The sequence below is a fragment of the Indicator indicator genome, chromosome 4, assembly GCF_027791375.1.
Source record: "Indicator indicator isolate 239-I01 chromosome 4, UM_Iind_1.1, whole genome shotgun sequence".
NCBI lineage: Eukaryota > Metazoa > Chordata > Aves > Piciformes > Indicatoridae > Indicator > Indicator indicator.
This window is the reverse complement of record NC_072013.1, coordinates 36,640,278-36,667,231: the sequence shown is the minus strand read 5'-3', so window position 1 is coordinate 36,667,231 and position 26,954 is coordinate 36,640,278. Positions and strand designations below refer to the sequence as shown.

The 26,954-nt window shown below is 45.1% G+C and overlaps 1 protein-coding gene across 1 annotated transcript in view; it reads right to left on the bottom strand.

Moving 5' to 3' along the window:
- FSIP1 (fibrous sheath interacting protein 1) overlaps positions 1 to 26,954 on the bottom strand; it is a 60,565-nt gene that overhangs the window by 26,048 nt on the left and 7,563 nt on the right. Inside the window, 8 exon segments of the mRNA XM_054400695.1 lie at positions 1,124 to 1,133; positions 11,715 to 11,848; positions 14,950 to 15,096; positions 18,064 to 18,171; positions 18,962 to 19,125; positions 21,411 to 21,488; positions 24,664 to 24,748; positions 25,664 to 25,836. Coding sequence (XP_054256670.1) covers positions 1,124 to 1,133; positions 11,715 to 11,848; positions 14,950 to 15,096; positions 18,064 to 18,171; positions 18,962 to 19,125; positions 21,411 to 21,488; positions 24,664 to 24,748; positions 25,664 to 25,836 — 899 coding nt within the window.

Below are 26,954 nucleotides of genomic sequence, written 5' to 3'. Positions count from 1 at the left end.
ACCCTCCAGAGGAAGGAGGGTGGTGGAATGCAGCTTTCCCACATGCAGCAGGAAGGGAGCCAACACTCAAACACATTTTTTTGCCTGTCGAATGCTATCTCCCATGGTTTTTTGGGTGTGGGTTTGGTTTTTAGCTCCTCCACGGGATTACAGGGAGGTCAACTGTGAAAGTACAAGTGAGATTTAGCCTAATAATTTTCTACCTGGCAAAACTCCAGATAAAAAGTCAAGTAGTATAATATAATTAGTACCTTGCAGTTGTTTTGTTATAGTATTGCCTGTGAAACAAGCTCAGCAGTGCATCAAACTTTAACACACCTCTAATGGTTAACCAAGGGCTTCCCTTCCCACATTCATTGTCTTTGTCCACTCTTAGTTGTGCTCCCAGATGCTTTCTGAGCAAATACCTCCATGAAGGTCTTACCAAATCAGATAGTCCAATCACAGCTGCTAAACTAAGGTCTGAGCAGCAAAACCAGGTAGTAACTTCAGCAGCCAATTTTCAACAGCCTCTGCCCAGGCAGACCTCTGTGGTCACTCACAGGTTACAGCATGTCTCAGCTGATATAATCTCCAAGAAGATGCAAATACAAAAGAAGCCTAATGACATCAATTGCACAGCAGAACTGACAGCAATGCACAGAGCAGAGGCACATGCAGGAAAGAATTAAAGAGTTTATCCAAGTTTCTGCTCTACCCAGCAAAGACTTACAAAAATGAGAAAAAGATAGGATCCTCCAGGACAGAGAAAGTCCTTTAATGTCATGTACCACCTGTCTGGTAGATTGGAGGTGCCTCCTGTAGTTTAACTCTATCAAAGTGTACTCAATATGCTCACATAAACCACCCCAACATTTAACAATTCAAATATTTCATGCTTCAGAATGCAGCTATTCAAAGAAAAGCTGATTTTGTATGTGGCACCTTTGTTTCTAAAGGTGATTGAAGCGCTGCATGAAACCACCTAAACTGGCAGCTAGAAATAATACCAAGTGTTAAGCTATATGGATCATTCGAGGAAGGAAAGTTAAAAACAGCAACAGCAAACCCCAACACACAACTGGCAGAAAAAAAGAAGTACCTGACACCAAAGAGGAGTTGGAACAGGAGTAATAGAATCAGCTGAGCTGGGACTGCTTCTAGCATCGGTGTTCATTTCTACTACAGTCGAACACAATTCTGATATTCAAAGATTAAAATCCTCTCACTTCAGTTCTGGCTTACTTTTTACGCTGCCAGCTCCACGTCAAGAATGTTAGAGGAAACCTAAATGCTCTGCTTGACAGAAATGGCCAAACCAGGAAAAATGGGGTTCATTCCAAAACACCTGGAGAAAAGAGGAACTCTCATCTGATTCTGCTTTGAATATAACAAAGATACCGTCTATAATGGCAATAGCTTCAAACAGGAGCTTGGAACTTGTCCCTCAGAGATGGAAAGTGAGCACAAGAATCCAAATCCTTCATCCCAGCTTTCTAAAAGATCGGAAGTTCTCTCTGAAGCAGCAGTTTTGCTGAGTCAGTTTATACAGGCAGAAAACAGTGTAACAAATCAGAAGACAATTAACCATGGACTCATACTGATGTCAGGAGTTTCTGCTCCAGTTCCTTCTACAGCACCACCTTTAGAAGAATTCAAATCACAAGACTGCAGCCACATCATCAACTCTGTCACCAGCACAGCCAGCCCCTGGCCATGCTGCTTTGTGCCCACGACACCACTCATGACATGGCCACTTCTCTAAAATGCTTTGACTTCTGTAATTCAGTACCAAAACCAACAATCTAAGATGACATAGCAAAGGATTTTTCTTTCGAGGCTTTTATGCTTCCAACACAATTTCTCTGATTCAAAACCACATCAGTGCCTTGCTTCAGCCTCATTCACTTTGCCCACTCTTGACACAGGCAGCTCCTCACCACATGGAGGAAAATGTCTGGTTTATCACTGTCAGCTGAGGAATCTGCACTTGGACTCTTGATTTTAAAATTTCCAAGGCTTCCTAAGTGATCATAATTAACAAGATCTGAATAAATAAATAAATAACACAACCCAGCAAGCAAAAGGAGGCAAACCCACTCATTGCAGCTCACCTTCCTGGACTTGCCACAGCACTTTAATCCCATAAAAGCCTGTTAGATCTCAAAGAAAAGTGCACAGCTCCCAATTTAAGGACTAGTTACAACTCATTAAAGTAAGGACACACATAATTTGAAGCATTATAATGTATGCTGCAATATAATTAGCAGCTATGAATCAAACCTGGATGGATTAAGCTAATTCCTGGAATGCTATTATGGAGAGCACCTTGTGGAGAAAGAATAATCCTTCTGTTTGCACAGCAACTAAACAGCTTCAATTTACTTATAAAATTGCCTGGAGTAGAGATAAAGGCCCAAGCACCCCAGAATGTGGCCTTCTAAATACAACCAGCCTGAACGGTGTCTGTTTGCCTGTGCGGGGCCGGCAGCCTGCTTGCCGGCAGCAGGGAGGAGGCTGCCCCAGCCTATTGCAGCACTTCATTGACATGGTAATGACCACGGCAGGGCCGGAGAGGAGAGCATGTGCCAGGACTGGAGGCCCGGAATAATGCAGGTGACATGTGCTGGGCCATTGCCGGAGTGCTGACTAAGAAACTTCTTTTCTCTGCCCTGGGAGCTCCCCAACGGCATGGCTGTTATTGCTGGCAGGGCGCTGCAGCAGCCTTGCAGTGACAGCAATTACGTAACACAGGCACAAAACAAAAGAGCTTCCCAGCACTTCACAAGGCCTCCAGCTCCCCCAGCTCCACAGCTCTGGCTGGCTGGATTTTCTGGTCTGGTAGCTCCAGCCGACCTGCAGAACGCTGGAGCATGCAAAGCACAAAGGCACCAGCGATGACTGGGAGCAACTGGCTCCTCTCTCTGCCAGATCTACTTAATAAGGAGGGCAGCATGCATAATCATGAGGGTTAATTAAAAGATTTTCTCACTCACTTCTCTCTGTAGCTAAATGCTCTTGTGAGCCCCTGGTATTAAACCAAGCAAGACTCAAATAGTACTTTGCCTACTAAGAGAATCCTCTTATTAAGCAACACCTGTAATAAAAACCCCACAACAACCAGACCCACTTCCTCCAGCATGTACCAACAGAACAAATTCCATCTTAACTGATCTTCTGCTCATTTTTAGGAGAATAAGAACAAGTCATTCACAGAGGGAATCTCAGTTTCCAGTGGACCTTCCTGCTGCTATTATCAGTTCAGTTCCCAATACCATGTTTCATTTTTTTAGCTTCAACATGTTGCACCTGCAGTTTCTAAGGTCAGTACCAAGGCTTCAGAAACCAGCTGGAACCATTCTGTTACAACGGTTTAAAATCCAAGCTGTCAGATAAGAAAGTGAAAGATTAAAAGGCCATTTCTATATTAGAATTTCTACTAAAAGATGACTTGACAAGGCACAAATCCTGCCTCCTGCTCTTCCAGTCAAAGCCTATCTGAGAGGTGTATCCATTCACATAGAAGCAAAGCTTCACCTTCTCCACCTTCAGAAACTAAGCAGCCACAGGAAGTCAGCTGGCAGCAAGACAGAGAACAAACCAAAGTTATCCAGCCCAGAATTTCAAACACCAAGAACTCAGTTTTCTTACTATTTACAACTGGAAAGGTGTTTGTTTGCATAACGGTTGTCAGCACAAGTGCATCACACACAACCTATTTCTCTCCATGCTGTACTCCTGATCTGTTTACAGTTTACACACCATCTTGATCATTCATAAAGTTTAATACATCCATCATTATTATTTCTAATCATAGAATGATTTGGAAGGGACCTCCAGAGGTCATTCAGTCCAACTCCCCTGCAGTCAGCAGGGACATCCTCCAAAAGATCAGGTTGCTCACAGCCTTGTCCAGCTTGAACTTGAATATCTCCAAGGATGGGGCTTCAACTGCCTCCATGGGCAACCTGTTGCAGGGTTGCAGCAGCCTCCTGGTGCAGAACTTGTTCCTCACATCCAATCTCAATCTGCTCTGCTCTCATTTCAAACCATTGCCCCTGGTCCTGTCCCTGCAGGCCTTTGGGAACAGTCCCTCTGCAGCCTTCTTGGAGCCCCTTCAGGTACTGGCAGGCTGCTCTTAGGTCTGCCTGGAGCCTTCTCTTCTCCAGGCTGAACACCCCCAGCTCCCTCAGCCTGTCCTCATAGCAGAGGGGCTCCAGCCCCCTCATGATCTTTGTGGCCTACTCTGGACCCTCTCCATCAGGTCCATGTCCTTCCTGTGCTGAGGGCTCCAGAGCTGGATGCAGGGCTCCAGGTGAAGTCTCCCCAGAGCAGAGCAGAGGGGCAGGATCCCCTCTCTCCATCTCTGGCCACACTGCTTTGGATGCAGCCCAGGCTACCATTTGCCTTCTGTGCTGCAAGCTCACCGCCTGCTCATGTCCAGCTTCTCACCCAGCAGCACCCCCAAGCCCTCTCTTCACAAATCAGTCCACAATCTCCACGTCCTATGCAAGACTTACTTTTGCCATTTCTTGAATTCACATCATTCAAGTTAATTATTCTGGTAAGCTCAAGTTCAGGTCAGGCCTGTATAAGAAAGCATCCTGAACCCATTGTCAGAGTGCACTTGAAACTGCTCTTACACATAGGCCACAACGCTTCCTTGGTGTGCAGGACCAAAAAGGTCACTGTTCTTCTGATGCTATTTTACACAAAAATCTCCTATGGAAGTCACTTTCCTCATTACTGCTTTCTAGCTTTGTCCTTAAAAGTTCTAGCAGTCACCTGTCAGTGCTTACACTGCATTTTATTTCACCAACCCATCATCTGCAATGGAAACTTAGCACTAGCTGTTGCATGTAGCTCTGGTTATTCCCCAGCTGCACAGGTATCCTTGTGAAGTACAAGATAAATCCCAAAGCTTGTTAAATGTGCTGCAGCTTTATGCAAACCTTTCTCTCCCAACACAAGAATCTTGGGGAAATTTGTCAACAGAAAGAGCACTAACTGCAGAAGTCTGCACTGGCAAGAGCTCCTTCAGTAAGAAGAAACTGAGAAAGTAAATCTGTGTGGCTTCAACATGAAGGGAAAGTCCATCATACTGCTCTCTGAACAGAGGGAGCTTCCAGCCAATAGCAGGGGGCAGGCACAAAATGTTTGTTTCCTGTGGAATGAAGACCCCTGCTGAGAAACATCACTTTTCCTTGAGGTTTCTTTGAAGGAAAGCTTTGATTTACAGACAGTAAAGCAGCTGGGAAGCAAAAGGCTCTGCTCCAGGCACATGTTGATGTGTGCATTAGCACTTCACCACTTCTAATCATTTTGTCCATGAACATCCCAGAAAACGAAGCCATTTGTCACCTGTAGAGTGAAATACTTCTGAGCAACACGTGGTGTTAGTATTCAATTCACAGCATAGGGCAATCAGGCTGTAGCAGACACTAGGAAGACTGGAGGGCCAAGCTATGAACATGGCTAGAACCCACCACAATGATCACATGAAGAATGCAGAGGTGCTCTTAAAGAAAATGGACTCATAGAGGGCACAGCAAGGGAGATTCCTGGTATGGAGGTGTGCTGCTTGCATTTGGGAAAAGGAACTGACTGGGGGAGTTAGGAGGGAAAGGCAAAAAGCAGCCTGTGGAGATATAGTGCAAGTATTTCTGAAGGACTTCTTTTGTGGAAGGAATTCAAATAAAACTGTGGCAGCCTCCTGCTTGGGGGTGTTCAAGGCCAGGCTGGATGAGGCCTTGAGCAGCTCAGTCTAGTTGAGAGGTGTCCCTGCCCATGGTTGGGAGGTTGGAGCAGATGATCCCTGAGGTCCCTTCTAACCTGAGCCATTCCAGGATTCAGTGATTCCATTCTCTCTTAAATATCATTGGCACAGTAGAAAAAGAAATAAAAGCCATATCAAGCTACAGAAAAAAGCATTTTTTTACAAAGTCCTGTCAGTACCGTCAGTCTTCCAATGTTCTTTTTCAGTTCCTACCTGATGAGATGACAGTAAAGGTGACATACCACTGAGCACAGCTCCATAATGAGGACTCCAAAAGCAAACACTGCCCACTACCATGCAAAGCATTGCCCACTACCATGCAAGCAGGACAGGTCAGTGGACATTTCCCAGGAAGCAGAACAGTGCCAAAAGAAAGAGGAGACTGGAGAAGGGGAAACCAAACCCAAACTAAATCAGACAACAGAGGCAAAAAGCCAGCCTTCAGCCCAGTTTCTGTCAGCCCTAAGAGGGGCCATGCCTCTTAGGTACACAGTTAGCTGGTGTGAGGACAATTACACCTGACCTTCAGAGTTACACAAGTACACACCCAGAAAGTGGCTTCTAAGTCTCAGACTATCTCCCCTTTTTATGAGGGGAGATCCTGATACCAATCATAGAGGCAGGTCTGAGTAGAAACTGCTTCACCACCGCCCTGAAACTCATCTGCCAGTATTCACACAGGAATCTCTCTGTGCATTCTGCATCAGAGAGTCAAAGGCTGCACAAGCAGCACTCAGAGTGTCATCTTCCTTCCAGAGAGCATCCTGCCCATCACTGGGCTAGAGAAACACTGTCCTTCCCATTTATGCTGCCTGGGGGATGAATTGGGTGTAATTAACCATCTGGAGAGGTGATGTCTTTCCTCCTCCCAAACCTAGAAAAAACATTCTGTAGAGCTTAGGTCAGTTCCTGGCTGAAGGAAAATGGAAACAGAGCTACTGAGGTGAAACTCTTGAGGCTGAAAAAAATGGAGGAGTACTCCTAAACAGATGCTTCCAAGGTCATGTTTCTGAAAGGAAATGGGAGCAACCTTGATCATGAGTGGTCAGAGGCTTTGTACCTGGGGCCGTTGGGTGTCCTGGCATTCTCAGAGCATGTCCAGCAGAGCCAGACAAAGGAATGCTCTGGGATCCAGGCATGAGATAGGCCACAAGATGCCCAGCTCTGCCAAGCTGGCAACCAGTAGTAGTACTCAGAGCAGAGTGTTACGAATCTACCTGGCTTTCCAGCTGAAGCCTCCAGCTCTTCAGACTCAAATGAGAAGTGTTTTAAGTGAAAAGGACACCCTAGCTTCCTAGGTGTTTTTTTGACACAGGCCTGCCCTGTGCAGCGTAGCTAAAAGTCTAATTAGATTACTTAGATCAATCAGACAAAACTCTGACAGCTTCTCCCAGACCAGCTTTGTCTGGCTCTGCAAACAGGATTGGAGTGCTTCTGAAGAGAAAATTATTGACTCCATACTAGGAATGCAGCTGCTGTCACCTGAGCAAACTGCTTCTAGAAGCTAGAAAGGTGTGAGGAATACTTTGACTTTTCAACTAAGCTTTGTCATAAACCTCTGATTATCAGATTTGTCATGACATGCCACCAGTTTGTTGTGATATATTAATTGTAACACCCATCTTACCTATAAATTCAATGGAATTTGCATGCCAGAAATAACTCCCTTCTCCAATGCTATATCTATGGTAGAACTTCACCTTGTCCTTCCCTTTAAAGGGGAAGAAAGGAATTGTTGTAGAAGTCAGGAATAAATTCTCCTTTTCTGGAAGGTGCCTAATATGGGCTGAGCATGTGGTGCACTGAATTCATTCAGCTTCATAGAATCACAGAACGATTCAGGTTGGAAAAAACCCCTGAGATTGTCAGGTCCAGCCATGAACCCTGCTCTGCTCAGTTCACCACCAAACCACATTGCAAAGCTCCACACCTAAACAGCCTTTAAATGCCTCCAGGGATGGGGACTCCACCACCTCAGCCTGTTCCAGTACCTGACCACTCTTGCAATGAAAAGATTCTTCCTAATGTCCATCCTGAACCTCCCCTGCTGCAGCTTGAGGCCATTCCCTCTTGTCCCATCACTAATGACCTGCGAGAAGAGACCAGCAGCAGCCTTTCTCTGTTGCCTTTTCAGGTAGCTGCAGAGGGTGATCAGATCTCATCATGGACACAGCTGGAACGAAATCAAACACAACAAAGTCTCCTCATCATCCCAATGCAGGATAAACCATGAAATAGTGTGCAAGGCTTTCTCCAGCACTAAACAATATGAAACTTTATCCTGAGGTTTCTTTCCCCACATCTACATCAAGAAGATCAGTATCTGGAGTAAGCTCCTCTTCTGCACCACTCACACCAAGTGCCACCTTCCTGCAAAGTTCAGCTCTTCAGATCACAGGATTTGTGTATTCCCAGGTTATCTGATATTCAGAAAGACCTCAGTAATTAACAATTGCATGTTGTGTTTGGCCACCAAATTGCATAAACTTGTTGAAAACATAAATGCTGGAGGTATGTGGACATCTGGTGGTAAATTTCAGTTTGAGACAGGACAAACTAGACTGAGTTCCTGCTTTAAAAGTGGGGGTGGAAAAGTGGGTAGCAGTGTCTCACATACTAAGAGGCAATGCTGTCGATCCATGTGAGTGTACACAACTCTCCAATATGCATTGGACATATTTTTGAATTGAGATATTTACTCAACTCCCAAAGCAGGCAGCTGTGCCTCACTTTGGCAGGAAGGAGTCCACACTGGAAATACAGACAGACACAGGCAGCAGAGGGGCAGCTGCCTTACTGTGCCTGAGAGTGCTCTTAAAGCTCCTGCCATGCAGAAAGCCAACACAGCACCAAGGAGCTCCTGCAGCAGCACAAATGGCCAACCAGCAGAAGCCTCAGCTGAAGAATAAGTACATGAATTATTCCCTCTGTATCAGATTCTTTGCATTAATGCTCAGCAACACGCATGGTCCGGCTGAACTTTTTGGTTTTTTTGAAGCAGCAGTTAACAATGCAATTCACAAACCAGAGATAAGCTCAATGGTTTCCAGGAAACTGAAGGATGGAAGAATGTGGAGAGAGTCAGCCATGGTTTCAGATGAAGAACAAGGGAACTAAGGTCAAACTAAAACCCAAAGGAAATGCATCCAGGAGCCCAGACCACAGTGCAGATACATTTCAGCTGGACTGCCACTTCACAATGCATTTCGACAATGCACACAATGTATTCTCTGCTGTATTAATTCGCTGGGGACAACTTTTTTCCAAATAAAAGAAGAACTTGGATTCAGAAGCCCTTAGCTTCATTACTTCAAGCACAATGCTTAGCAGACTGTCTGGAGTTTATATTGATTCTAAAATACATTAAAGTCTTCATGTCCAGCCTTGTTTTATGTGCCTAGTTTCAGACTTAGGCTGAAACCATGAAGTCACACAGCACACATCAGGTAAAAGTGTAGTGGAGGAACCCATACATGTTAACATTTCAGAAGCCAGCATCTAAAGAGGCAGGTCTAGGAATAGGATGAATGTATTCCTCCCCTTTTAAAAGAAGGTCAAAATAAAGCTACCATTCTACAAAGCCATTTGAGTAACTGACTTTGCACTAGTGGAAGAATTCTACCATACACACACAAATGTTAAAGTTCCCTTTGTAACTACTCTAAGCAATTCCCTAACTCAGAGCTAAACTCTCCATCACAGAAGCAGTAACAAACAAGACAACGAGCAAAGATTTTATTGGAGGGCTTTTTTAAAAGTCATTTCTCAAACACTGCATTTGCAGAACGCCAAAGCCCAGTGAAACCATGCTGCAGAAAGAGCACTGCTGCCACATCACCTCCACTGCTCCCAGCGCTGCATTCATTCCCCAGTTTTACAGGGGCTCAGAGGAGAGTAAAGCAAAATCTAAGTGACTTTTAATAGACAATGTAATTAGCAAAGCTAGGAAAGCGACTCTGACTGCTAGAAGCTGCACAACTGGAACCGTGCCAGACACGAGAGGCAGTGTCTGACAGGCAGACAAGTGACACTGTCACCACTAGTAGCACGCCCGGAGCCATGCCCGACCTCTTCCTCCCGCGGCACGCAGCCCAGAGCGCCACCTGCTGCAGCCTCAAGGTACTTCCGAGCGCCAGGACACTGCCCGCGGCCGAGCGCTCAGCCCAGCTCTGTAGCACGCAGCTTCCTGCCAGGGAGCAGTCTCGCTGCTAACGCTGCACAGATGGCCACGACACAGCTCTGGCATACAAACAAGGCACCCAATGCACTCTGCGTGAGAGTCACCTGAGTGTGAGGCATTCGCGCACCTGGTAAGAACAATTTTAGTTGGTTCTCTATGGTGCAGCCATGCTGCTTTGTCCAATCTCCTCCAGCAATAACTGTACTTTCCGGATGGGAGAGCAGAAGTAGTAATGCCTCACCACTGCCAAAAGCAGCATTTGCTGGAGGCTGCTTTTGATGGCTGAAAAAAGTACATTTTCCATATGTTTGCCTTTACTGCTAGAAAGAAAAACCTTCCTTCATTTGGAGTTGAAGACTTCTTTATGCACAGTGGCAACCAAATTGTCTCTCAGAGGACCTAATACACAAGTATTTTACACCCACATGCTGTGATCTCCCAGCCATGCTGCAGAGCAGTAACTGCAGTGGAGCTGCCCTGAAGAGGCCTTTCCAGGTGCTGTGCAGCAGGCAGCAGCAGCAGCACTGGCCGTGAGTCACAGAGCAGCAGAGTTCATGCTCTGTCAGGTGCCACTGGAACTATAAACACCCCAGCTGCCAGGGAAAGGTGTGCTGTGCTGCAAGGCTATAAACACCCCAGCGAGTCACAGGAAGGTGCACCGTGCTGCACGGCTCTGCATGCCATGCGGCACCAAGCAGTGCTGCTGGAGCCCAGGCAAGCCTTGGAGCTGGCCCACTGATACACAAAGCATCTGAGTGAGTCAGCAGCCTGCTGCAGACTCTCCTACGGTTCCCAGACACTTCCTCAGATTGTGTTTGCCTCACCAGCAAGGTCAGCAGTGACAAAATTGGATGTAAAGGTCAATGACTAGGAAATATGACAATGCACAGGCTTAGTTTACCCATTAACTTATTCAGTATACTGAAGTTCCACAGAATTCCTCCAGCTATTTGCCTCCCATCTCTGAAGTGCCTGCCACACTAAAGCAGAGGATTAAACTGAAGGTCTGCTATGGCTGTGGTGCTTCGAACAGCTAAGAGCTAACTATGCAGCCTTAGCGTAGTGACACACAAGTGAACAGCCCTTACTGCAGTCACTGTCTCCACTGTCCAAAGCCTTTGTTCCCAAACTCCACAGGTAGGTACAATTACCTGCTGTGTCCATTAGCCTTTTGGGTTGGGTTTGCTCTTTCCCCAACCCAAAGACTGGACTGCATGCAGTTGTATTCAAATGAGCTTTAAACCTGCTGGATGTCTAATCACAGTGGCTATGCATACACCAGATGGTGGCTGAGGTTTTTGTAATGAGGTGATAACACTGCAGTTATGCTATCTGGATCACAAAGCTTTTGCTCCACACTGGAGATTGCTTATGATAACTGGAACTGGAACTTGTCCTGACTCTGATTACTGCCAAAGAAAGCTTGCTGCTAAAGATCTTCACAAGGCAAAGGCAGGCTAGCTGAATTCTGGTCCGGCACAACATACTCCTATAGGAATGACCTTATGGCTGCAGGAAAAAAACACTAAAATCATGCAACACACAGCCATGAAAACTTGATAGCAATGCATTGGGAGGAAAACTAAAGAAAGATCACTACCTGGGAAAGGCATAAAACTTTTCATCCTTTTCCTTTTAGAGGCAAAAATTCATCAGACAGGGGAGGAGGGAGCACTCTAGTCCAACCTGCTCAAAGCAGCATCATCTATGAGATCAGATCAAATGCCTTAAGGCTTTTTTAAGGCCCATGGAATGCTAAACCCCTAAGGGGCAAAGAGCTTCCTCTCCAGGGATTTCAGCTGCAGATCTATTTCTTTCAGACGATTTTGCTGGTCACGTTGTTCCTTATTGTCTCGCAGAACCTTTTCACCTGGAGCTGCTTCTAGGCTTCTCTTTGCATAAGCCAACGACTCCTGGCAAAAGGAAGAACAGACAGAACTGAAACACATCTTGATATCACAGCAAAGCCAGACTGTGTTTAGCAAGAGAGGTGAGTTTCAGATTTGCAAACACGTCGCTTTCCTTAAGCACATTTTTTAATACAAAAGCTAAGCACCAGCCTGGACTTACTTCACTAAAAGAATTCTTGCCTTTGCATTTCAAGAGGAATTTCTTAGTCTCCAGAGTTAACCCTCTGATGCTTAAATTCTACTCCAACAATGAAAATGTACTGGGAATCAGGGAGACTGAATGAGGGGTTCAGAGCTTGCTCCTGATTAACCATATTGGGATCAGAATCAGGGCAGAAGGGAAAGAGAGAACTGAGCTGAATGATGTTTTGACTTCTAGACTTCATGGTAAGTGAGAAATAACCCTCTCTGCAAGTTAGGTGCACAACCATTACGAAAGGTTTGGGTTAAACCTTCTCACATCCTTTAGCAGCTTTGGATCAGATTCTGAAGGCTGCATCAGTCCTGAGTAAATTCAAGGTTCAGCATTATGTGCAATTCAGATCACTGATAACAAGAAGCATTGGCAAAACAGCAAAAGTGGTGTTGTCGTTCGGAAAAACCTGTGCTTTCTCCTGCAAACCTCAGATCCTATAGGAGAACCCAAGAAATTCAGAGAATGGCAGAGGGAAAAACCCAGCCAACAAAACCCCAAAGCCCTGTTAGTCACTGTGACCCAGAGAAACACCAGCAACCATTTGCTACCCAGCCTGCACTCAGTGCCAGGAGCAGCTCCAGCAGCCTCAACAAGCACACAAGGAGAAGCTCAAGCAGTGGGTCTGATGTTTACTTTCTCTTCCACACACTTGTGAAGCAAAGCTTTCTGCAGACCTCTGTCCTACTCTTTCCAACAGCTTCAGGCATGCAAGTTTCATTCTACAGACAACCCAGCTGCTGCCAGCACTTACAAGGAACCTCTTCAAACTTCAGGAGAACTCTATCAGAAGTTTCTGTTCCTTTCATCATACTCAGTGCATTTTAAGCCTGGTTGGTTCTCTAGTAAGCCAATATTGTTGTCAAGAGAAATCCTTAACTGGAATAAAGAGGGTAACTTCGTTCTCCATGAACTTTGCTGGGATATTAATCTCTGCTGTGATACCCAAGCAATGCTGATCAGATTGCTGGGTAAAACTGAAACTAGGAGCGTTTACCAGAAATTAAAATAAACTGAAAGCAGCAGCAAGTATTTGTTCCAACATTTCTCCAATGCCAACATCCCCAACTAGTAGAGCTTTAGTTAGATAAGACAGTAAAAATGCTGCTATGTAGACTCTCTCTGAGCAGTATGACTTTGGACACTTCAACCTCATTGCCTCTTACTGCCTCTTTCCAAACTGAAGAACATCTCTGTGCAAGGCCTTCCTGGCACAGAACCACTCTACGCTTCTGAGCATTCTGGGAAGCAGTTTCCCATGTTCCCTGCAGTGGGTGTAAGAGCCAGGGACTGCACAGCCAAACTCCATGGGGCACAGACACATACCTGTTCTACCTCTGTATTCCTTTCATAACTGTTTCTGACAATCCATTTGATACCTGACCACTGTGGAGCACTAAGCTGTTACAGACCCATTTCTCTCCTCCCAGAGCAGTACCTGATCAAACCCACACCACATGAGCAGAGACTGTTCTCCACTTACTACTTTTTGAAAACTTTTGAGAACTTGTGGGAAACCAGAAGAGCCCCAACTGCAGTGCGGATTCAGCCCATCTAGGGGGGCTTTAGCACCCAGCAGGGCAGAGGTCACCTTGAACCCCAGCTGAAGAGATGAGGCCTGCCAGGAACTCCTCTAGGTTTGGCTCCTAGCAGGTGGGTCTCAGACTACTTAAGGGTGATGGAAATGATGGAGGTGCTCAAGACAACCATTATATAAGGGTAGCAACAATTAGATCATGAACAACGTCTCACTGTCAATGTTTCAAATGCTGCACAGCATTTTTAGCACATGTAGGCAGTGGAAGCCCATCTGAGATTAATAAAGATCTAACAATCCTAAAAGGCTGGACAGAAAGCAAACTGGTCAGGTATGTTACACAAGAGAGAAGAACTCAGCCGCAGCCAAAGCTGTATCAATCATAATGCAGACCAGAAATATCCAGTATTGGAAACAGCTAAAATTATTTGTTCCACTCTCTTTTCTCCAAAATTCTCTAAAGCAGCCAAATGCCACTCACTGAAAGGTGCCAGTGTCACACAGTCTCCTGGAGCCACACAGCTGGTTGATCGGGTCACTAGCCTGCTTCTGAGCATGGCCCCTACCAAAACTGTCTGGTTCAGAGAACTACAGCCCCAGAGCACAGGCTGTCAAAGTTCATGAACTGCAGTGCTGCTGTGTTTTCAGAATCTGTTCTCATTTTGAGTATTTCTTCAGTTTTAAACTGTTAACTATAGTTTACTGCCATAATTGAAAACCTGAATGTTTTTCTGACAAAAGAAACCAAGTCAGGTGTGAAAGAACTGCTGAAGGTAACATACAGCATTAACTCTAAGCCAAGCAGACAGATATTATCCTTCCTTTAAACATCACCCCTATTTCCTCTTCTTTGAGGGTAGTTTTCCAGCTTTCCAAGCTGGTAGCTGCACTCATCACACACAGTCTTACACTGCATATGCTGCATCCAGCCATTTTCCTTAGCAGTGACTTGCCTGAAGCCTGGCTCACAATGATGCCATTAGACACCCTGTCCTCTGCTGAGAGAGGCAGCTCTGGACACAGAGAAGCAGCAATGAAGGCACCTAGAGTCAGCTGGGAAGGCACCGGGCAATCCACACTTCTAGGCTTCCATAGCTGCAGAGTGGGAGGATTTGCTTTTGCTCTTTGGTTTGTGTGCAATGAACAAGTGTTAGAAACCAGACAGTCCTTGAATTCTGTACCACTGGAGACAGCAACACAGAATTTCTGTAGCCCAAGATTTCACTTCTTCCATGAAAACACATACTTGGGAATAAACAGCAGGTACCACAGAAAACTGCCCAAAGCACAGCCACAGAGCCATGTTGTAGTTGGGTTTCCACATCTCAACACACACTCAGACATGTGCAGCATGAGCTGTGTTCTGCAAAGCACCTGATAAACGTGGCTGGGAAAAAGGCCAGGTGGAACCCCACCCGACAGCAGTACTTGCAGCTTCCTCTCTATCTCCTTCAGCTGATGAAATTCCATTGGGTCAGGTGTGTACCCTTCTCCTGGTGCCAGCCAGCCACAGACATTCTCCTGTGGAAAGACACAGGAAAGAGGTAATCCTCAATCCCAAAGGAAAGGGTTTTAAAGGCAGCTACACAAGAGTGGTTAGTTCTCAAACAAATTCTGCTTCAGGATCACAGGATGCTAGGGGCTGGAGGGGACCTCTGGAGATCATCGAGTCCAACCCCCAAAATACAATAAGAAAATGCAAGTTTTCAACCAGCTCAGCATAAAGCTGAACTCTGTCAGATACTCACATCCCTAGGACACTCAAAGGCAGATACAGACACAACAACTTAGAGGCATATCTTTCTCCTGTGTAAATATAATCAAGCAGCATCTTAAACAGACTTGCAAATAGAGATTTCTCTTTTTAGAAAGCAGAGGCATCTACATGCACTGCTCAAAGGCAATTAAGTGTTGCAATGTGTGAACCTAAATAGACTGCTGCTCTGGTTTCACCTATTTCTATACAAGTCCAAAGCCTGTGTCCCACTCAGAAGCACTGCAGTAGAATTCCTTGGTGCCAGAGCTTTGCCCCCATGCCAGCTGGCCAGAGAGCCAGCAGACAGCTCCCAAGTTCCCCACCCATTCTTCTGAAGGTTAAATAACTCCCTTGCTCCATTTCTCTTCATGCCCAAGAGAAGCCCTCAGGGTAGCTAGCTCCTGCATCCCAACGCACAGCCTCTTAGCCAAGTTAGTCACACCTTTACAACACTCTCATGCCATGCTTAGGACTGGTGGATCCATGCTGTGCCTATCACAACTCCCTTCCATGGCCACAGACTCTTGTATTCTGGCTTCTGTACTCATTCAGCTCATCCCAGCTGAAGCAATTGCTTGTCATGGTCTAGCTTGTGCACAGACCTTGCTGTGCAGTGCTGCAGAGCAAGCATCACTTTCTGATGCCACTGACATGAAATCAATTGAGGAGTGTTGTGCTCCTTTGTAAGGTAGTGCAGAAGACAGGGATGAAGGACTAGGACTGTCCTCAAAATCACCCTAATTCACACCTGCTGTGCCTTGCATCCCAGCACTCCCTGGCTGCACATTTCCTCTGGAGACACCATCCTACAGCCTCAGAAAAGCCAGGCTGACTCTGGATCACATGCCTGTCCCAACCACAAGCACAGGCCAGGTACCACCTCAGAAGGGCAGGCCAGGGATGTGAAGGAGGACATGACTGTGTTGCTGCTTTCTTTTCTTTTGCTGACAGAAAAGGGCCAGCACCTTGCCCTAGGACTTCAACATCTGCCTTGCAAGGGGCTCCTGTCCATCACTTTTACAGCTTCCAGATTAGTCCTCTGGCTATTCCAGCAGCCAAATGCACATCAGAGGAGGAAATATCAGCTTTCAATTACAATACCACTGCTATGAGGTCATCCCTGGCTCATCCCCTTTACCCTAAAGAACATTCATTGCAAAAAGAAAAATAAAACATACCCCTAAGACCTGTCATAAATTACCTCACACTTGACAGAAGTCAACTGTTTTGTGAAAGAGAATCAGCTCCTCTAATGCTTCCTCATACCAGTATGATGGCACAACTCCTAAACCTGACCTGGCTCCAAGAGAGACACTCAGAATGTCTCTGGAAGATTGCTAACTCTGTGGCAGCATCTGTGCAGGTGAGACTGTGGCTGTCCCCTGTGGTACTACATTTGCGCCATGCCAACCACTCCCTATCAGACACCCAAGAGCACAGTGCAAGTGCACAGAACTACTCTAGAGCAGTCTGTGCTTCTTAGCTACAGCTCAGTGTCTAACCCCACGCTCTCAGTACCCAAACTACTCCAGTGGTCACTTTACTCTAGGGTTAAATGGACTCACACATTACTATTTACTATTCTCAAGATAAACCTTGCTTTGAAATAAGTTTCTGTCCTGTCACTGTTTCCTGTGCATTAACTCAGGACAATGCTTTTGTACCAGTACAGGCAGTGCTTGTCACTGTGCAACACCTGAACCAGATTACACCCCTGCAGCTTTGACAACTAGATTAGCATGGATATGGACTTCCAGAATATTCTAAATACTTATAAAACAGTTTCAAAAGGGTAAAATACTCTTTGGCTATCTGACACAGTGAGTAGTGTGAGTCAGATGAAGTTATCTGGTCCACATGACACTGTACAGATGAATTCATGCAGCTCAGCCAGCTTTGCCTTGCTTGATAAGCTCCAAAGCATTACTTGAGCCAGCAGAGCTGCAGCAGCCTTTTGGAAGCCAGAATGAAGTAAGATGAAAGTGGCCCTCAGCTGGACAGTTACCTGGACCAACTTGAATCAGTGATTACTCATTAGCTGATAACTTCCTCATGGCCTGGGTTAGAAAGCAGCCATAGGAAATGCCTCACCCATAACCCAGTTCAAATGTGGGACAGGAAGAATCTGTCTCCAGACTAGACAGGTTTAAGTCACTAAGTATTAGCCTTTCTTTTATTCCACTTCAGCAGTAGATGTAGGAGCTCTTTGTTTAGGCAGATGATCTAGTACAGAGCAGGCTGGCCCACAAGCTGCTGCTCCCATTCCTGTCCATTCTCTCAAGATGTCCTGTGCCATGACCCGTTTAACCTGACACCAGCAGTGAAATCCCTGTGGAGAAATGCCCACAACAGTGACAGGTGCCAAGTACCAACACTGGACACATGTTTGACTTTTCCATTGCCTTGATGCTTGGACTCTGGTGCCAAAAGAGACAGGCACTGCAAGGCACCATTTGCTTCAGCTGCTCTGCATAAATGCCTCTACATTTCCTGAAGGCCACTAGCTTCCTCCACCCCTGACTTTTAAGTTCTGCTATTTTCTGAGGCCAGGCATGTCTGAGTGGGAGCACAATGAGGAAAGAGGCCTGTGGCAATTCATTCTTGGAGACACAGCCAGCTGGGTCTGACCAGCATTTCTCTACTTCATGGTAGGATTAAAACCAAATCAAACTTTGAGTGATCATAGAAATAAGTCAAACACAGCAGGGCAGTACCAACTAAAGCTGCCATACCTCAAGACTGGGTAGTTCAGTGCCCTCTTCTGTATCTCTCAATAGTTCGGTTAGCCTTTTCCTTTCATCCTCCAGCAGAACAACCTGGTTTCCTGAATCCTTTGCTAGCTGAAATGTTTACAGAAAGAACAAACTTTAGAACTCCATCAGCTCAAGCAAAGGTTTTAAACTCTTTTAAACCATCCAAACCTTGCTTATTGCCATAGCACAAATTATCACTCTGACACAAGTCTCTGGCAGCATCCACATTATAAACTGATCATCTTTTACCAGTCTTTGACACAGAGGGGGGTGGACAATTTTGTGGGCTGAAAAAATCATCACAGCCACTAGGTCATCACAGGAACAAAACAAAACAAAACAAAACAAAACAAAACAAAACAAAAAAAAAAAAGAGGAAAAAACCCTAAACAAACAAACGACAACAAAAACATCTTCTGTAAATAGGGGCCCCAGCCAGGCTATACTCAAAACCACAGCATACTTGTTCCTTATCTAAGCTTTAAGAACATCTTCCTTAAACTTCACATTCACAGAAAGCTTTATGCAGTCTTTGCCCTCCAAACAAGCAATGTCCAGGCACAAACAGAATAATTCTGTTTCCTGTACTTTGGAGCCAGTCCACAGAAGCAGTATTATCCCCACCAGTAAGAGCATTAGAGAACTCTTACTCTGCCATGAACAACACTTTTTAACTGCCAGCTTTTCTTCATTTATGCCTAATTAACTCCTAATGCTACTTGATAAAAGACTGTCTCCAGAAGTACTTAAATGTTAACTAAGAAAAGTATGTCCCCAAATGTTCATGATTTAAGGTTTAGGGTGACAGGTTGGACTCAATGATCTTTGAGGTCTCTTCCAACCTTCTTGATTCTTGATTTTATGCTGTAATGCTTACCTCAATGTTCTTTTTGATGAAGTCCTGATTGATTTTACTTTTACTATGTGCTTTTTCTGCTTCCTGAATGAATTCATTTGTTTCCAATTCACCTGGGTGACCTGAAGTTTGAGGAAGAAGAGCTGCTAAATGATGATCATTCCTGTTCTGATTCAGGGAGAGCCCTAAGAGTAACAAGGTGCACGTTTCACATGCCAGTTTCATTGTTACAGAAACAAAGCTGCCCTATGTAAAACATAACTACTGTCAAAATCTAAGGTAACTTTCAAGCTTTTATTATAAGAGATTATTCCATGCTGTGAAGGCCAAAATCCTTTTGGGTTTCTCTCCTCAGCAATGTCAGAGCTGGTGGCATTCCCTGGAAGTCTATGGCTCCTTCAGGGCTGTCATGAGCACAAACCAGACAGTCACTGCCCTGGAAACCACACAACTCTCTGTAGACAGGTCACGTGCTTTTCCAGCTCAGACAGCTGGAGAACAGATGATATAGCTGATATCAAACAACACAAATGTTTGGTTAAAGACAGAACTCCAGGCACAGCTGTGCAGCCCTTCAGCCACACCATGTTCTGACTGCATCACCCTGCTGTGTTCTTCAGCAGTGGTTTTCTCCCCATCGCACACAACTGGGCAGAGGTTCTGGTTTGCAGAGACTTGCACCAGTCTGACAACAGCAACTCCTTTACAGAATCCCTTTTGTTACACTAAGTAACAAGTCTCAGCAAACACAAGTCTCAAACTGCCTCAAAGGTAGGCCTGGGACTTTTTGCTCCTGGTACTGGTTGGTACTGGTTACCAACATAACATGCAACACCTATGAAACACTGCTTTTAAGAGACATCTTTTTCTGAGCGTAGAATGAGCATTTTGAGAAGAAGCAATCCTAGAGAAGATCCCAGAATGTTCCAGTACAGAAGGGACAGCCGTGGATCACTGGCAATTGCCACAGCTAAGTGAAAGAATCTCAGAATACTTGGCACGTGTTTTGGCTGATGTGGCGCAAGGGTGTATTATGAATCTCGATGAGATTGCTAAAGCCACATTCTAAAACTAATGCATACATTCCTTTTCACAAGCTCCTCTTGCTCAGAGTCTGCCTTCAAAGCAACTAAACCAATAAAACTTAGCAGTTCAGAAACTGTCCCCAAAGCCTCCCGCAGAGACAGTAAAAGCCACTGAAGTCACTCATTGCACACAAGCTGTAAATGATGTTTCATGTGTTCCCAAACCAGGAGAATGTGGAACATCTCCTAAGATTGCAAGCAACAGCAGCTCCCAATCATGCTTGTACTGGGAGCTCAGAAGTCACTGCTGTCCTGAGCACTGGTCATTAAAGCTGCCCAAGGACATTCCAGCACCACTCAGGATTTGAGAAGGTGGAAGCTACAGGGCAGTCTTCATTTCAAGGGAGGAATGAAGACACAGAATAGGGAGCCAGAGACACCTAAAGGACAGCACTGCTCCAGCCCAGTGACATTTAATGACACAGTGTTAAGGTCACACACAGCTGGACTAAGACAAGTGGTTAACAAAAGTTAAAACATGCAATCACCCTCTAAAAATCACTGAGGTTCTGTTGCCATCCATGGTTCAGCCCTAAGGAATATCCATCTGTTATGTCCTCATCATCTCTACCAGTCACCAGGAAGACACATTCTTCCTGCTTACATAGAATGGTAGAAGACAGATAAACAACTGCAGCTGATAGCAGTGGCAGCTGAAGCTATTCTTATGTCACAGCACATGTGAGGAGTTACTCAACCATACAAACCTGAATTTCAAATAGGGAAAGACCAGAGGCACAAAAGCACAATTCCATTTATTTTGGAGTGTTGGGCACACCACAGCACTACAGGCATTTGAAAGCTCTATTCAGTGCATGTGAACAAGTGATGTCTAAAAGAGTCAGCACCCATGTTGGATTGTCACAGAAAGTGCTTGATCCATATGAGCAACACTGCCTTTACTGTGATCAGCATAACAAGACACAACATCAAATGCCTGAAGATTTAACTTTGTCACAACATCCATACAGTTTCTCCTGAAACCAAGAGAGCACAGTTGAAGCTGCAGCTAGCTCCTTGGAAACACGCCTGTTACTGAAGGCTACAGCAGCAGCCAGTTTGTGAAGCACTTCCCTGAGGAGCCAGGGATGCAGTGCACCATGAATCTCTCACACCTGGGTACTGGGCACTGAAATCACAGCATTTAGGAACATGAAACTGAGAGTTTTCTCAGCGTGTAGAATACAGCAGTGTAGGTAAGTCACACACAAAATTATCCTCCTTTACCACTTTTCAAAACAAAAAAGCACTGTGGCCATTGCACAAAGCAGCCTTGCTTCTGGCTGCGTTGGCCTAGCCACAAAGGCCAAGGCTTCTTCCCTACCTGCTGGCCTTGCTGGTTTGCCACACCCAGCAACACAAAGCACACAGCCCCTCAGGCTTACCTTGGTTATGCTTATGGTTGTCATCATCCCCTGGGTATACTGAAGTACACTTTTCATCTTCTTCAGCATGGGAGGCCTCTGCAAGGAATTGTTTGGGTAACACTGATTTGGGATATGTTTAAAGGAGTTCTGGTTTCAGGTGTCTCATACTGTAAGGTCTCACAAGAAAGCCAAAGACAAGGACTCAGCTGAATCCCATCACCAGCAGATTCCTCAAGAGCCTGTGGAAAACTGCCAGGTGTGTCTCAGCACTAAAGATGGCTGTGGTTCTGCTTTTAACCACTGCTGCACACATAGAACAAGTAAGTACAGTCTGGAAGGTACAGCCCAAGGCCCTGAAGCTCAAAAGCCTTTGCAGACACCATGTGCAAGTCATCCAGAACTCTGAATACACTCTCCAGGCTCTCACAGCTGGTGTCTGCAGGTGCCTGGGTTATCAGGCTTCCAAGCTGCTTAGGTCAAGGGTGTAGTGTAGAAAAAAGTGCTGAAAGGTTCAAGCATGCAGATTGTTACACTGAAAGAGAAAATGTCAGTCATCGTACTGACATCTACAGCAGGAAGTGCAAGGCAGAGCAGGAACAAGCAGCCTGTGCACTTCACACCTACAGACAAGGACCCACAGTGCCAAGAACCATACAGAGCACACAAGAAAACTGTTTTCGGCCAAGAGCAAAACAACCAACATGCTCTGGCAGTGAACCCAGCTTAGAGGATGACTTTTTACACACAACACAGGGGAATTCAGTCAAAGCCATTAACTTCTGATCTGCATTTCTGCCGTGAGTGAGAAGTTGGCACACACAAGTTATTAAGGATTTTGTACCCAAACCTTGTGTTTGATTTCACAGCTACATTAAAAGTTACAGTTCAATAGCAATCCTATATAGCATGTTTAATGAAGTTCTTTATCGAATTAAAGCTCTAGAAAGCAAAACAGCTGAACTGCATTCCATTCCAGTAGCAGCTAGGGAAGCTATCACGGCACTCAGTTAACTGAGTGAGATCTAGAAAAACCAAGACAAAGATCGAGCTGGAGGGAAATTGCAAATCTAAACTCTGCAAAGTTTTGCCACTCCAGTGGCCCCGAACCCACAAAATGCACACGGGCTCTGCAGCAAAGGGCTGTCTTGAAGCGCAAGGAGCACGGAGTTCACAGCCCCGTGCGCTTGCTTCCCTGCTGTTTTTTTGCTGTACCCTGACATCTGCTGGAGGCTTTTCGGATATCACCGGCACCGAACGCTGGGTTCTTTGCCTCACAACTCCAACTCCAGCACAGCAAAGATACCTTGCAGCAATGCTACCATTACCAACGCTCCAGCTGAGACTTCTGCTCAGCAGTAAGCACACAGACCTCAAGCCCTTCTTCTCTCCCCAGCAGCCAGGAGGCACCACGGCTCTGTTTCCTTGCCACAAGGTGCACAGTGAGGGACAGGATGCAGAATGTGCATACAGCTGACATAGACCCAAGGACTCCAGCACCAAGACAGAACATTCCCACAGCAGCTTTTTGCACACCTTTCTCAAGCGGTTTTGCCCTGGTCTAGACTTGAGAAATTCAGTCAGGTTTTGTACCCCCTCCATCCCAATAAAGAGGGTGTGAGCAGAATGCCCACAGTTTGTTCAGTGTCTCCCTGAGTAAGAGTCCAGCCACAGAAAGAAAAAGGACACTTTAAAACACCCAATATTTTCTTTTTCCAGGTCCTTGCCAGCATGCACATCTGTGTGTCCTTCAGGAAGTGCTTCAGACACTTGCTTTAGGACTCCAGCAGAATTGTGTCCCGACTCACTAAAGAAAACTGAGCCAAAACTGAGAGCAGCTTTTGTGGGAGCACCATCACAGGTATTCACTGCAGTCTTGGAGAGTCTTTTCTTGTCATGTACCACAGTGCACATTTCTCTCTCTCCCATTAATATTTGTTCCCTTTTCCTTCAGTGGTCATTTGTCTACCTTCCATGGAGCTGTAGAACTTGGTGTTTAAGTGCTGCTTCAGCAGAAGTGAGTTTTGCTAGCAGGGTAAGATGCAAATGTTTGTCCTAGCAGTGTGCTCATTTCCACTTTGGATGTTTTTTGTCTTCCTTGTCATGTGATGAAACTCGGCATTTATCAGAGCTCCTGGTCCTTCCTTCCTAAGCATAGTCTGCTATCACATCCATGCCATGCTTTCACTTTCTAACACTACCACCTAGGCTACATTTTCTTCCCCAGAGAGCTCAGAAGAAGGCCAGTAGAAAGCCTATGTTCGTCTTTCAGATTGACACCTCCTTACAGCCAGTCACACTCTGTGTTATTTGCTGATCCCTTTCACTCATTCTTTCTCACCTTCAGAATCCTAAATTCTTTTGGAAGTGGACTGAATGTAACACAATCAGTAGAAAATGTGGTGTCAATGACCCCTACATCATTCTGGAGCATGTTCCCAGACCTGGACTGCACACCCTCCTATACTGATTTCCAACACATAACCAGCATCAGTCTTTTGTTCCCCTCTCAGAGTTTCTGTTAACAGTTCCTAAAAAGGCTCAGCATTTCCTTGCCTCTGGGCCTGTCGCATTGAGATCCTCACCGTGGCTCTGCTGCTGCTTCCTTCTCACTCTCCCACAACCACATGAAAACTTTCCCCCAAGTACATGTGTGGCAGCCCCACACTCCCATAGTTCCTAAGGAACATTTTTAGGCCTGATATTTTTCAGCTCCCTGCTCCCCCTACACCAAAGACTGCAGCCTGGTGAACTCTCTATCACCAGTAACAGCACATCAGCATCTTCATAATTTTCTTTACCAAAGGAGTTCTGAATTCATTATTACCAAGATGCTCCAAAATGGTAAAGACATCAGAGTTTTTCAGCAGGTTTCTACTCTTCATTTCCCCTGGACCTGCTATCACTACTTTAACTTATCAATGTCATCAGTTGTGCACCCCTTCTGCAACCAGCTGTTTGCCATCAACTGGAAACATGCAAGCTTTACTCAGGCTGGATCTCTACCCTTCTAGAGCAGCCAATTCTTTGAGAAAATGCAGATTCCATCAACAAAATTAATCTTAAAGAACATCTTCTACATTTGTGAGAATGCAAACATTATTTCAGTTCAGTTTTCAAACATGTCCTTGTCCTACTTTTACAGGCTACTATTATAGGTATTATTACTAATACTGTACTTTGAATGCTTTTTATTTTCTTTTCCAGAAAATCATGACTATTAATCAAAATCCAAGGTCATTCTAACAGGGTTTTACTTCTCTTTCTTACTTACCAGCTGTATCCTGCCACGATGAGCTCAAAGCTAAGAACAGTTGTGTGTTCTCCATCTCCTCATGGCCTCCAGTGATTCCAAGGGACTGCTCCAAAGGAACAAAGCACAAATGCACAGACAGAAGTGCTGATTTACTCTGAAGTAAATACTTTACAGCAAAACACACTGTCTTCTTCTCAGGTCTTACCAAATTCAGACCCCATTAAACATTCCTTCTTCAGTGGCAACACTTCCTTACTGCTTTGTTCTCTTCTTGAGGCTACCTGAACATCTCCTACAGTTATGGTAAAGGTGTGGTAGAACTTCAGAGTCTCTGCCATATGTTGTCTCTTACATGGAGACACATCTCACAGGACAAAGAAGTTTGGTAATGGTTCCATGGCTCTGGATCCATATGCACTGCCATGAGGAGATGCAGTCAGGTCTCTTTAGCAACTCATGTGTATCCAAGAGAACTGTACAGCACTTGGCCTCAGAGGAAACACTGTTGTGTTTTAAAGCTTAAAGCAGCATTTCAGTGCCAGAGACCAGGAGAGGAACAATGTGAAGGATTTTGTGCTGTAGCATTCTTACGCCTTCTTCAGGAGGCATCCCTAATTTCTTCAGTGATGGACAGCACTGAAGTAGATGAGCCTAAGAATGGTGACACCAGAGCAGAACAAACACTTGCAGGTCTGGGCTCACAGACATGACCTCTTGTCCTACCTTCTCATACCTGCAGGCAGTGAGCTCAAGCACAGGACTGTGCTAGGAAACCCCACTTGGACAGCTGGATAGTTGGCTGTTGGTCAGAGAAACTTTTAAGGAACACAGCCTTCTTTCAAAGTCTGCCTAGACAACAGATACTAAAACTCATTCAGAGTTACTGTTTAAGATCCATTTCTTCACTTGAACCAGCCAAGTGTGAGTTACTTAAACTCTGTGTCTGTGCAATGCATTAACTCTGTTGGGCAGCACTCAAAAGCAGACTATTTACAAAATAAGCAGAACATTCTCCAACCTGAAGTTCTTCCCAGAGCTTTGCCCTCATCTCTTCGCCTTGGGTTTTAATTGCTCTCTCCTTCAAATGTTTTTTTGCCAGTATTGTGTCAAGTTTATTCATTTTCCTTATAGCTGCTTGAATCTGAGGATCTACGTCTGTGTCTTTAGAATATTCCAGGCTGGAAGAGTTTGCTGTAGAACAGTTTTTAAAGTCACTGTTAGCTTAAAGCATTTCTGCTTAAAAAGGCAGTACAACTAACAACCACAGACAAGAGTACAATTATTAGCAGGCACAGATGGCATCTTAATTTCTAAAAGTCCTTGTAACAGAACCCTGAATCAAACTCTGAGCTGCAGCAGTGTGATCCAAGGGGTGGAGGAGGAAGAGCCCCAGCACTCTGTGCAAGTGATTTGATTCAGATTTATAATGGAAGAGTCTGCACAGCAAAAATCACAGACAAGCTTGAAAATCAGAGCAATTTCCTCAGCCTGAAGAGCAGAATACACTTTGGAATGTCACTCATTAAAATGAGTAGCTCTGGGGTGAAGGGAGACTCTGCTCCTAAATGCTAACAGAGGTTTCAGTCTTATGTCAGCCAGAACAGATTCTGATACTGGTTCTAGACAAATGCTGTTCTGAAAACAGACATGGAGAAGCATGATGGAAAGTGTCATTACTGAAGGGAAACAAATGTCTCTATAGTCTTTTTCCCTCAACATGCAGATTACAATTTCTGATCACATTTAGCTTTTCCTCCTCCTGTAGCATCCTTGTGCTCTGACCTCGTTGATGGTCAAACTTAGCAGAGGAAACACTGTCCCTAGCCCACAGACTTCCATGTTTCCAGTCCTGTAATGGTTGTTCATTTTCTAAGTTTTACATAACCATCGGCCCCAAGCACTCGCTGCAATGTCTTGGTCCACTTTATGCCATAAGAAGAGATGAGTGATAAAACAAAAGGAGAATTTTAAGAATCCAACTGAATTCGAGGGAAGCTCCAAGGGCAAAGATTCCATAAAGCACAATTATTTTGGCTGGCTTGAACCCACTACATGGTCCTAAACCTAAAACTAGTGAGTGAAGCTTTGAGTTAAGCTCTCTCCAACTTCTGTTCTGAAGATATCAATATTATGTCAGATGACAAGCACAGCTGCCCTACGTACAGTCACAGATTGTGCCTTATTAGATTGGCCAAATACATCTACAAACCACAGCCACTATGACGCAATTAAAGAAAGCGAACATCCCATTATAAAACAATCAGGAAATAAAGAACTCATCCAGCACTCACGACCAACACCACACACAG